Raw genomic sequence first — 13,306 nt, 5'->3', positions numbered from 1 at the left:
ATGAAAAAATATATATATATTTATATATCTAAATTACTTAACTTCACACTAGAAACTAACACAGCATTGTAACTCAACTATAATTAAGGGGGAAAAAAAAAAGAGAGAATAGGTTCTAGAGATAGACTGCTTGGACCTGATTTCTGACTTCACCACTTCTTGTAAGCTGAGTGGCCTTAACCAATTACTTTCATGCTCTCTGCCTCTGTTTCCCATAGTATGAGTTAGTACTTACCCCAAAAAGATGATTGTGATGATTGAATGAGTTGATAAGCTCTAAGTATCTGGCAAAAAAATAACTGTTCAGTGTATATTAACAGGGCTTCCCTGGTGGCTTAGTTGGTAAAGAATCTGCCTGCAATGCAGGAGACCACCTGCAGCACAGGAGACCTGGGTTTGATCCCTGGGTCAGGAAGATCCCGTGGAGAAGGAAATGACAACCCACTCCAATATTCTTACCTGGGGAATTCCATGGATAGAGGAGCCTGGCGGGCTACAGTCCATGGGGTTGCAAGAGTCGGGAACGACTTAGCAACTAAACCACCAAACATTAACAGTTAATATATAATGTGAAAGCACTTAAAAGACATACATGCTTTCAGAATTCAGTTTTATCAGGACTGTGTACTGTTAAGACTCTAAGAAATTTTCCTACACCTTTATCCCAGTTTAGGGCTGGTTTGGAACTGCTCCACAGACTTGCTAAACATCAAAGGGTGTGGTTGGCAAACATATAGCACAAGTCATTGATACTAAATCTTTAAAAAGAAAATAGGCTTGAAACCTTTCACACACGGTCCCTCCCACCAGGCAGAACACTGGGCACCAGTTTCGTCAAGGAGGAAACTCTTTGGCCTTCTTCAAACACGGAGCAGTCTCGTTTGCCATATGTTCTCTTGTACACAGTAGAGGAGCTCTTCGTGCTGTTCTAAAAAGAAATTTTCTTATTCGTTGCCACACTGTTTTTTTTCCAAACAAGAATGCTATTTGTAAAAATAGCATAAGAAGCTAGTACAATATTATAAATCAACTAGATTCCAGGTTAAAAATTAATTTAAAAATAGCAAAAGAAAGCAAAAATTTACTTTGATTGCAGTATCTCACACTCAGGAATGGCATATTGCCCTCTTTTCATTGAATACCACGTGGAGAGAAATTATAGTTCTACTAAAGTTAATTCAAGTTAGACTTGAGTTCCTTCAGTCTGATCTAGTGTTCTCTGAAGATTCAACCTCTAAACAACATTGGTTGGTACTAGTATAATACCTTGATCTGTGCGTTTAACTCAGTCTTCTTCCATAGAACAAGGTCTTCTTAAGTCATGTTGAATCTTTTGTGGCTTTGTTTGACACAAGGGAGCGTTCATCTCCCTTGTGAGGAAGTATCATTTCCTTCACCAAATACATCCTAAAAATTAGACTTTTCGTAGTCAGATGGGAATCTCTGTATCTATTAAACATACAGTTGTTCCACCTTCATGATAAGTTACAGGATTGGCTTTGAATTGTTTTTTCATATGATTGTTCATTTTCCCTTAGTGACTTGGATATGCCATTTGCCAAGTGGACCAAGGATCAGGTTTGCAGTTGGCTGGTGGAACAGGGCTTGGGGTCCTACCTGAATTCTGGCAAGCACTGGATTGCATCTGGCCAGACACTTTTGCAGGCTTCTCAACAAGACCTAGAGAAGGTGAATGCCTCTATTTTGTTTATGCATTGGAGACAGAGAGAAAATGTGAACATAGGCTTGTTTTATTTTCCAGAAAGGAAAGTGAGTAGGGCTAGTAAGTACTCTGCAAAAAGCTTGAGTTCCCTGCTTTGTGCTTATTTTATCTCATGGACTTAAAAAGGGAGGACCTGGTCTTAATGATTCCTTTGAGACACTTAAGCCACTGGGCATTTTAATGAAAGAATCATTATAGAGCCATAATCATAAAGTTTCAGTTCATATTCTCAAAACCATTCTGTGGCTTTATCATTGGTCCATCTTCTCAATGTAATATGTGCAATTCAATTGCACTTTGCACAAGGGAGAAAAGCCCTACATTTTATGTCCAGTTATTTAACATTTCTTCCCAATTATTTAGCATCTGGTGCAAAATAAGAGTGGGCTTCCCAGGTGGCATTAGTGGTAAAGAACCCATCTGCTAATGCATGTTAGATATAAGAGATGTGGGTTCGATCCCTGGATTGGGAAGATGCCCTGGAGGAGGGCATGGCAACCCACTCCAGTGTTCTTGCCTAGAGAATCCCACGGACAGAGGACCCTGGTGGGCTATAGTCCACAGGATCGCAAAGAGTCAGACACAACCGAAGTGGCTTAGCACACACACACGAAATGAGAGTAGAATTGGTATTATGCATCCTACAGTTCCAATCTTGCAAAGGAAGGAACCTAGTGGGAATATCTAACATACCACTAAATCAACTGGAGTGGTCTTGGCTTTTCAGGAGCCTTTTATTCAGCAACAGTTTATAGCTGGGGTTAGTATTCTGATTTAATGTAATTATTGAGTCTTTAATACTAGCTTGATTTTGGAGGTATTGGCATCCTTTACCAATGGCCGCCAGCCTATGTTGACAGAGCTGTAATGCCAGTGTTTCTGTTTGCTATTTCAGGAGCTTGGAATCAAGCATTCCCTTCATCGAAAGAAACTCCAACTGGCACTGCAAGCCCTGGGATCTGAAGAAGAAACCAATCATGGAAAGCTGGATTTCAACTGGGTCACTAGTAAGAGGTTTTCAATTCATGAATGCGTGTGTATAAAATTATGAACACACCCACACATACATGCACATACATAGCTGTTCTTTCTTCTTCATCACAAGAACCGATGTTCTGTGGCTTCTTAATGGAACTCATTTCTATCCATAGGATGGTTGGATGATATTGGCCTCCCCCAGTACAAGACCCAGTTTGATGAAGGACGGGTAGATGGTCGAATGCTTCATTACATGACTGTTGTAAGTGACTCACTCCTGGGGTATGGGGAGGCTAAAGTTGCTTTTCTCTGAAAAACACAGAAATCGAGTAAGCAAAATACAGTGTTTTCACAATGGTTCTACCAGATTTTGAAGATATTGCTTTAATTTGAGGAGAGGGACAGGCAGAGTTTTCTAAGTTGATGTTGTGGGATTTGGCATTTGTAATCGGCTTGGGAAATTTTGAAACCCTGACTTAAGCTACATAAAACTTTATATATATTCAACAATGTAGACATTGACGTGTACACTTCTGAATGGGTGCATTTTATGATATAGAATAACGTCCCATAAAAAGATTTAAAACTGAAAGTAGAGTTCTGTAGCCCTGGCGGTTTCTAAGTGGTACACTTCTATTAGTAGTGACCACTGGAAAGGCTGCCCTTCTGATGGTTCCATTGGAACTGTCTTTTCCTTTCCCCTTTTGAGGACTATTTCCTGAAACCCCCAGTCCTTCTCACTTCAGCCCAGTTCTGCTGGAGTGAAGAGGAGACAGGGAAAGGTAGGGCTTCACTCGGCTTCCTTCCTTACTCTTGTGTATTTCTAGCCTTCTGTCCAGTGGATAGAAAAATTTTTCCCTACTTTACAACAGCAGGGAGAGATGGGTTGCAGGAGAACTTGTTCTGGACTCCATGGTACTAGGAGTGTCCTGCCGAAGATACTTTTTTTTAAATGGCTTTTTTGTGGTCTAGGATATGGATCCAACTACCACAAGTATCTTTCTTTTTTAAGACAGTGGAAACTGTTAAATTAATTTTATTGACTTGGACCTTGCTGTTTATTTGGTGAAAGCTGTTAAAAATTGCTCTAATTACTTCTGAACAAAAGTTTAAAATTAAATATGAAAGTCTTGTAGTATATTTTTCTCTTAATTTGTAAAAGAATCATATATCCATATTAACTTTATTTTTATATAATAGCTTTATTTTTTAATTGCAATATAATTGCTTTACAATGTTGTAAAATTTCTACTGTGTAACACTGTGAATCAGCTGTAAGTATACAGGTATCCCCTCTGTCTTGAACCTCCCTCTCCCACCCCCATCCTACCCCTCTAGGTCATCACAGAGCATTGAGCTGAGCTCCCTGTATTATATAGCAGCTTCCTGCTAGCTTTCTGTTTTACACATTGCAGAGTATATATATCAATGATATTCTCTCAATTCAGACAAGTATCTTTTTAAAACAAGTGGAAAGTTTCAAAGAGCTGATTTATTTAGGAATTTTTCAATAGCAAAGAAAGCTGGGGTCCAGCTCATTTTCTTCTCCATCACTGAAACAAAAATTTGAACCATGGTGGGCACATCACGTAAGATGTAGGTAAAATAACACCAGTGGGCGGCATGTTGCACACTTACCGTGTGCCAGGCACTCTTTTAAACGCTTTACTCATAATTAATGCTCAGGTCTCAGCAATGCTTGACGTAGCACTCTGTTATCCCCAGCTTTTAGATGAGGAAACAAAAAAACTGAGAAATCAGGTAACTTACCCATGTTGCCACTGTTAGAAAGTAGTAGAAAGTCAGAGTGCATTTGTGGCTGTTGGCCTGCCTATTTACGTATGAGGATGTTTATACTGAGAACAGTGTGAATGTGAGCTGTGAGAATTTGCTCACCTGAGAATGTGAGCAAATTCAGACTGAAAATCACAAAAGGCAAACATAATTTTCATGTCTATGAAAGAATAAATTACCTTAGAAGATTTGACCCCAGAAATCCTAAGTCATAAAAGCATCTGTTTGTATGTAGTGTCCTGTATTGAATCCTGGATCAGAAAAAGGGACTAGTAGAAAAACCGGAGAAGTCTGAGTACAGCCTGGGTCTAATTGAATTTCATTATTGTCTGTGTTAATTTCTTAGTTTTGCTGACTATCATGGTTATATAGAGCATGACATATAGAGTTAACATTAGAGCAAGCTGAGCAAAATTTGTATGGGACTCTGTACTCTTTGGCAACTTTTCTGTAAATCTAAAATCACTTAAAAATAAAGGATTTTTTAAAAATCCTCCCCTCAAAAACATGTGTTTTGATTTAAAAGAAAATGTTCCCTACTTTTAAAATCCCTTAAACTAAAATAATTAACATTTTATTTACATTGTAAACATTATGCATTTCGATTTTTTTCTTCAATCTGACAGACTTCAGTTGGTTGAGAATAGTCCATGTGGAAATGTTTTGAATAGGTGTCTCAGTCTTAGATTAAAATATGATAAATGCCCTTTCTAACTTACCATCAAGCACTGCTTTTAAGAAGTCAGTCTAATAACACTAAGATATAAATCAACTATACTCCAATATAAAATAAAAGTTACATAAAAAAAAAGAACTTAATCTAGAAAAAAGCTCAGGAAATTATTTTTGCTTGGATTTAAGCTGTCTTCTCATTTTATTTTTAAAATATCTCTATAATAGGTTAATTTTTCCCATATAGGAAATGTGTTCTTGAAGTTATGGTTGCCGGGGGGAAGGATGAGGGGAAGGGACAGTTAGGGAGTTTGGGATGGACATGTACACACTGCTATATTTAAAATGGATAACCAACAAAGACCTTCTATATAGCACATGGAATTCTGCTCAGTGTTATTGTGGCTGGGATAGGAGAGGAGTTCGGGGGAGAATGGATACATGCATATGTATGGCTGAGTCCCTTTGCTGTCTATCTGAAATTATCACAACATTGTTATCAGCTATACCCCAATACAAAATAAAAGGTTTTTTTTTTAAAAAAAGAAAAGAAATGTGTTTTCTGTAAGGTATGCTAAAGTGGATATTTTCCTTATATATTTTCTGGGTGTGTTTGGAAGTAGGCTGGTACTTTACCTTGACACTGCCTCCCCCATCACCTTATTGTAAAATACTTTGTTTTGGTGTGTTTGAGAAGTTCCCTATAGTTACAGATTGGTGAAAGTTATTCCTTAAAGGAATTGTTTGGTGATATAAGTTGGTACTTATAACGTCTTCATTTCTCCTCTCTGTCTACCTCTCACCAAAAGCTCTGCTTTGATTAAGATAGCTTTTCCCTAACTGTTCACATAGTCTGCTGGATAAAGCACAGTAATCCAGAACCAGAGATTTCTTGAGGCTGGGGGATGGTATAACAGGAACAGTCTTCTGGTTTCCCTGCAAACTGTGATATGCCTCAGCTCAGAGAACCAGCTCTCAGTCATCAGTGAAGATCACTTGGACTCAAGTTATCTGCTTTATCACATTACGTCAAAGCGGGTCACTTTTCACTGCTTTTCACACTGCGTGTTTCAGAGCTGTTTGGGCCTAACATCTTACCTCAGTAGAAGAGAGATAAATAGGTAGAAGTCAGCTTCAGTTGAAACAATGTGAATTTTGGTTCTCTTCTATTTGTATATTGGGATCCTGGAGAAAATTTTGTTCAGAACAGGAAAAAGGGTTCTGTTACCAAATAAAAGCTTTGAAAAACCTGACGAGCCCTTGGGCCCTTCTACTTTTAGGTGAGTTTTCTGAGATCTTCCTGAGAAGGTGCTCCTGCCATCTCAGTTTCTTTGTTTTGTTTTGCAGGATGACTTACTGTCTTTGAAGGTCGTGAGTGTGCTCCACCATCTCAGTATCAAAAGGGCCATCCAAGTCCTAAGGATCAATAACTTTGAGCCAAACTGTTTACGGAGGCGACCCTCTGATGAGGTAGCACCTGAGGCTGAGGTTTCCACAGCCCGTCCTTTCCATGTGTGTGACAAGTCTGGGTGGAGAAACTAAGACCTATTTTTTTCTTCTCAGCGCCTACATAGAAGGGAAACTTCTGGCTCCCTCAGAACCTCAAATCCAGCCTCATTTACTTCTTAGGCTTTGTGTTTCTATATCCCTTCCTTTGGGCTCCTCTGGTGGCTTAGTCAGTAAAGAATCTTCCTGCAGTGCAGGAGACCCAGGTTCAATCCCTGGGTTGGGAAGATCCCCTAGAGGAGGAAATGGCAACCCACTCTAGTATTCTTGCCTGAGGAATTCCCTGGACAGAGGGGCCTGGTGGGCTACAGTTCATGGGGTCGCAAAGAGTGGGACACAACTGAGCGCACACGCATCCCTTCCTTTCCCCCACGATGGGTCTGCCTGTGTAACTGAACTGTGTTTTAGTTGTACTTCCTCCTTTCTTGGGTACATTTTATACTTCTGCCTCCTTAAGCCACAAAGTTAAGTATCACTGTAAAGACTTCCTTTCCTGGAACACTGCTTTACTAGTAAGTAAAAAACTTAAAACTCTGGGACATGCATTCATTAAAAGAGAGTTCAAGTTAGCAAACAACCTTTTTACCTTTATGCTAAACTCCTCTCCATGAGGCAGGTTCTTAACTTTTTTTTTTACTTTATTAAAATACTGAGTTTATTTCACATTATATTCTTATCTCCCCACCATTTCCATTTGTCTGACCATCAATACTACCATATCCTATCATAACGTGGCATACATACTTAAAACCTGGAGTTCCATCTTTGCAAACTAAATTGGCATTTTGGATAACACACTGTTGTCAATGGAACCTAGACAACAATTATCAGATACGACAGAGAAAGTTCTCACCCTTATAAAAAGGACAGCTAGATATCAGCTGTTGCAGAAATGAAATGATGGAAAATTTTAACAAAATATTTAAACTATTTTCTTAAAGAGTCTTCCTCCCCTGAGGCAGGCTCTTTAGAATTGGCAGGCAGGTTTTGTATTTGGAACCCCATAGTCGTGACTAAAGCTCTGGGTGGTTGTTTGTCCCCATAGAACAGCATCACCCCATCAGAAGTTCAGCAGTGGACAAATCACCGAGTGATGGAGTGGCTGCGCTCTGTGGACCTGGCAGAATATGCCCCCAACCTCAGAGGCAGTGGTGTCCATGGTGGGCTCATGGTAAAACTCTGCTTTCATTTAAAATTGGCTCTTTATCATTTTGTTTCCATTAGTCTAATGAGTAGAAGATTATCAGTTGCTTGTCATAATCCTGAAGTCATGTAACTGAACCTTTCTGCACCATTTCTAGTGAATCTTTACTTTCAGAGTATTCTTCCCCATATTTTAAAATTAATATCATCATATAATCTAGATTGAATTTAACCTGATTTCTCTTTCACTGTCTTCACTAATGTTGGATAACATCTGGCCATCGGCTTGCATACGATCATGTTTTAAAACCCCTGGAGGGATACTGCATTGCTGCACCTTGATGTTGCATAAGGAGTTGGTTCCCAAAGGTGCTACTTCAGAGGCAGAAGCCTCAACTTTGTAATGCTTGGGTGTCAGGACCAGCCCTGCTTCTCACTAGCTTAGGCAAAACAAAGAAAAGATCCTTAAATTGAAGGTCAAAGTCCACAGTTTGTCTGTCCTCACCAGGCTGTCAAGAGAGTCACTGGAGATAACTAAAGGAAAGAGCTTTGCAGACTATAAGGCACAATCCAGGCATGTGTGATCCGTGGTGCCTTCAACAATCTTAATTTTTCCTGTAGGTTCTAGAACCTCGTTTTAACGTAGAAACGATGGCTCAGTTACTGAACATCCCACCAAGTAAGACCCTGTTGCGAAGACATCTGGCCACTCACTTCAACCTTCTGATCGGTGCAGAGGCCCAGCACCAGAAGCGGGACGCCATGGAGTTACCAGATTATGTGCTTCTAACCGCGACCGCCAAAGTGAAGGTTGGTTCAAGCTCCTGCCATTTTATAATTGCCTATAGCAGAGACTCAGTCTTGGCTCTTACCTGGCTATCCCATGTTCTTAGGTTTTCTAAGTTTTGTGAATGGGTTGAAGGTAAATGATTCTTTAAGAGTAGTTAGGAAAATGGATATTTGAAGGCTTCCTTCTGGAGGGATCTTTGCTCAAATCACTTATTTTATTAGAGTGAACAGGAGTAAAGAACATGATGTTGGCATCTACCACTGATTTTTTTGCCAACGCGGAAAGTCCATGTCTTAGGCCCAATATTGATTGCCGTTATCCTGTGGATAAATCAAGCATAAGAGGAGGATTTTTTTTTCTCATAAATAACCAGACTTGCAAGTTAGGAAAGGATACGCAAGCAGTGATTCAAGGTAGACCAGCACAGAGTAGAAATCTTCAGATTTACCTGGATTCGTGGATCATACCAAGTTCAGATCACTTTTTATTTTTTAAATCACTCTTCTGTGAACTCTTCTGAGTCTGTTATATCAATTAAATTAATGTGAAGATTGGGTTTATCAGTTCCTCCACAAACGTGGCTCCTCCATGAACCCCTTTTAAAAGAAAAGAAAAAAAAACCCACTCCCCCTACCCACTCAATCCTTTCTCTTTAGCTCCCTTTCTCCCTTAAAAAATGTGTCAGATTTGAAACCTCTGAAAGAGTCTGTTCTATATAAATTCTCAACATCAGCATCTCCTTGAAATACAGTCTCAGGTGCTATCCAGTGAAAAGATGGATTTTTTTCTTCTCTTAAAGTTTTCTCCCTGAAAATGAGGGCTTCTTTTAGCAGTTACTGGTATGGATAATCATATAGTCTCACTCAAAAAGAAGATACAGTAATGGCTCTTTCTTCTTTTTGACCTTGCAAAATTGGATTCAGCCCTGAGAAATCTCATTGCATTAAGGTCAGTCACAATTAAGGCTCTTGGCTTTTCACAGTGACTACCCAGCTAGTGATGTGAATAAGGAGAACAAGCTTAATTTTCTGAGATTCATAATGAGGATCATTTATCATATTTGGGTGTTAATCATATGCTTGAGATGTCTTTGTTTTTCTTATACCCACTCAGTCATCAAATTGCATTTCTTGGTGGTGTGAATACTTAAATTATATGTGTTACTGGTCCTTTGTCATGTGAATTATATCAAGTCCCTGATTGTTCTTGTTTTTCTTTTAAAGCCAAAGAAGCTTACCTTCAGCAATTTTGGGAACTTGAGAAAGAAGAAACAGGAAGATGGGGAGGAATATGTTTGTCCGATGGAGTTGGGACAGGCATCAGGAGGGACATCTAAGAAAGGATTTAAGCCTGGTTTGGATGTACGCCTGTATGATGAGGATGACCTGGACCGATTAGAGCAGGTAAACATAACACCATAGGCCTGTTTCAAAGTTCTTTCACTATTAAAACACTAAGTGAAAACTTTGTGTGCTGTCTACTAACTAAAGATGTTTTCCTCAAATACCTAATAATAAAGATAATAGTAAGATAACAGCGAGCACTTACAGATTGTTTGCTACATCCCAGGTACTATCCTAAGCACATTACATGTATTAATGTTCAGGGTATCCTAAAACATAGGGAGCATTGTTATTCCCATTTTAGAGATAAGGAAACTGAAGCACAGAATGGTTAAGTAACTTAAGACAGAAGAGCTGGTAGAATTGCTGGGCTGGCTTCAAAGCTTGTACTATTTACCTGTGTTATGCTTATCTCAGTATTAAGGAAATCTACATACTAAAACAAGTCAGGAATGGACACCTCTTACTCCTTAGCCTTTTCAGTATCAGGTCATGCATCTGAGTATTGCTTTCAAATGAATATTCTTTGGTGCCATTGTCAACATCAGAGCTTTGGGCTCAATGTGCCAGCAAAGTGTTTTTCTTCTTGTTTTTAATGTCCAGGCAGTCATAGGAGGAGATGGCTTCGGAAGTATTCTGTTGCTCCCACCCCATTGAGTGCCACTTGCGTTGTTTCTTCTTAGACTTGTGTTCATTTTGCTGCATTTTTCTTGAAATTGTGCAAATGAATGTCATGTCGTGGTGTGTTCATTGCAGATGGAAGACTCAGAAGGGACAGTGAGACAGATAGGTGCATTCTCTGAGGGCATCAACAACCTAACTGTAAGTTGTAAAATGAATTTCAAATGTTCTAAGAATAAGCTTGACAGTCACCCCAAGGGGGACTGCCTGTGTAGTGGAGAGCTCAAGGTGCCTGGTGTGTGTGACTCCCACCTCCTTATCTTCCAGCACATGTTAAAGGAAGATGACATGTTTAAAGATTTTGCTGCCCGTTCCCCCAGTGCCAGCATCACCGATGAAGACTCGAACGTCTGACCATAGCACCTGGATGAGAGCAGGGAGCCCTTCATCTTTGTTCCACTTTATTCCTCAGACACTCACAGTATCTACAGCAAGCCACAGACTGTGTGTTGTTTATCGTTCCCACTTCTCATGTGGAAGTGGAGATGGAAAGCAGGGACTAGGTGCTGATTCTAAAGTTGCCATGACAATGGAGACACTGGTGAATGAGAGTATAATTGTTTCTCCTCTATTTAATGTAAAAAAAAAAATCTGTGATATATTATATTTAAAGTGTTGCATTTAATATGAGTATTTTACCATAGTCTTTCCATCCACATTCACAGCATGGAGGATTTGGGACGCAGTGACCAGTATGTGAATGATTTTTGTCACGTCGATGTGATAGCACTGCAGCCCTTGAAGCAGGATGTTACATACTTTCGAAATCAAATTGTGGAATTTCTTAGGCATTCAGTGTGCCCACTATATGCCAGCCACACCTCCACTTGCCTCTTAGTGTCCTATTTTTATATATTTTTCTAAAATATATGTATATACTTAGTACATAGAAAATAGAACTTTTATTTTGTAACATAAGGAAGGTGGTAAAAAGATCACGTTGAAAAAATACAATGATCAAAATTTTTGTATACCAGCTGTTTCTTGGAGAGGTCCAATGATCTTTCTTTCCCCCAAACTGAATTCTAATGCTGATCATTCAGACTAAATTAACATATGTGAAATACCCCTTCTTTGATGACACCTCACAAAATTTTTGAACAGCTTTTTAGAATTTCAGCCTTAGTCTTGGATCCTCTTAACTCATAAGGAAGAACCTGAGGGACATTTTAAGTGCTATTAACTTGAGTACATTCAAGAAACTCCCCCAAAATTTGTAGAAATAATTCCTGAAGAAACCAAAACAAAACCCTTTACAGTATTAAGCTTCTTATCTTCCTCTTTGCTAAACATATCATTGCATCAAAATACTAACAGTCTGCCTAATGTTATTAATTGCACATTTCTCAGAGTATCAGCAAATGGATTTTTTTTAAAAAGCTGAATACTTGTTTGAACATTTTGTCTCAGATTTCAGTAACTCAAAGACTGCAAAATTAGTTTCATAATGGCTATAGTGTGATGATAAAATGCAGTTCACGTTTTTCTGTAGCACAGGGCCCAAATATTCTTTATCAAGAAAATTAAAAGCTGCAATAAAAACTGTTATTGTGTTTATTATTTTCTAGAGGTATCAGAAAAATATCTGATTTTTTGTTCACTACTGTCTCATTACTTATGATAGTGAGTGGTGGTAAAGGCAGGTTTTCAAAAATTAATGCAGGGTGGGCAGTTCAATATATGTCCGAAGGCTTGCCTAATAAACTATATTTGAATGTCAGTGGCATGACCTTTCAAGTTAGCAAGTTTCCAAGTTTCTTATCAAGGAACCCTTTTATACTAAATTACTATTTATTCATAATTAAAATGACTCAATGCTAATAATATTTTTGCTCCCTATCACGTACTATTTGGTAACTGTATTGAACTCTTTGTGTATTTGTGTTTTATTTTAATGTGAACATATGTCACCATTTGAAAAACCATTTGTTATTCAATCCTGGTTAAAAATACCAGGAGACTGTTACAGATCCCAAATATTCCTTATTCAGGACAGTATAACCTCACTGATGATATGTGATAAGGTTAAATTTTTTTGATGGTATATATTCTTTTTACAAGATATTTACACTGCTGGTATTACCATATGAAAAGAAATAAAGTCAATTGATAAATGCCTCATATTTTTATTGTGTGTTACTTTGTTTTCCTTTTCTGGGAATAACCAAATCGCCTTTGTTTTGGATCCAAAGAATAGTAACACCAACTCTTTACAGCTCACAAACTCTCAGAAATTTGTTTGATGGGGGTCTATAACCTGTATCAGGGCTTCCCCGGTGGCTCAGCAGTAAAGAACCCCCTGCAAAGCGGAGAGGTAAGAGAGATGGGTTCAGTCCCTGAGTCGGGAAGATCCCCTGGAGGAGGGCACAGCAACCCACTCCAGTACTGTTGCCTGGAGAATCCCATGGACAAGGGAGCCTGGAAGGCTACAGTCCATAGGGTTAAAAAGAGTCGGACACGACTGAAGCCACTGAGCACGCATAGCCTGTATCAACAGATGAAAATTTAAGACCTTTACTTGAGAAACTTTCTCATGAAAGGAAACACAGGCAGCTGAGCTTGGGGGATGAGGAATCATGGCAAAGAGATATCAGAAAAGCAAACGGAAATAACTTGCCTACAAGTTTGAGGAAGTTAGTTGTAGAAAGGAGTTAGTTATATACATATGTTTCTTTA

At 38.9% G+C, this 13,306-nt stretch overlaps 1 protein-coding gene across 2 annotated transcripts in view; it reads left to right on the top strand.

Annotated features, from left to right (window-relative positions):
• Positions 1–12,727, top strand: part of PPFIBP1 (PPFIA binding protein 1) — a 197,717-nt gene extending 184,990 nt beyond the window's left edge. The window contains exons 22-30 of one of the 2 annotated variants that reach the window (XM_068971086.1): positions 1,539–1,689; positions 2,619–2,730; positions 2,875–2,963; positions 6,515–6,637; positions 7,719–7,844; positions 8,438–8,626; positions 9,830–10,009; positions 10,706–10,771; positions 10,898–12,727. In XM_068971086.1, the coding sequence (XP_068827187.1) occupies positions 1,539–1,689; positions 2,619–2,730; positions 2,875–2,963; positions 6,515–6,637; positions 7,719–7,844; positions 8,438–8,626; positions 9,830–10,009; positions 10,706–10,771; positions 10,898–10,984 (1,123 nt within the window). In that variant the 3' untranslated portion in view covers positions 10,985–12,727. Of the gene's footprint in view, positions 1–1,538; positions 1,690–2,618; positions 2,731–2,874; positions 2,964–6,514; positions 6,638–7,718; positions 7,845–8,437; positions 8,627–9,829; positions 10,010–10,552; positions 10,675–10,705; positions 10,772–10,897 lie in introns of those variants that run through there. The other variant, XM_068971087.1, reaches the window with a different exon arrangement.
• The last annotated feature ends 579 nt before the right edge of the window (positions 12,728–13,306 follow it).

This window comes from Capricornis sumatraensis, chromosome 4, assembly GCF_032405125.1.
Source record: "Capricornis sumatraensis isolate serow.1 chromosome 4, serow.2, whole genome shotgun sequence".
NCBI classification, from domain to species: domain Eukaryota; kingdom Metazoa; phylum Chordata; class Mammalia; order Artiodactyla; family Bovidae; genus Capricornis; species Capricornis sumatraensis.
The sequence above is the reverse complement of the archived record's forward strand: the minus strand, read 5'-3'. Positions and strand labels throughout refer to the sequence as shown.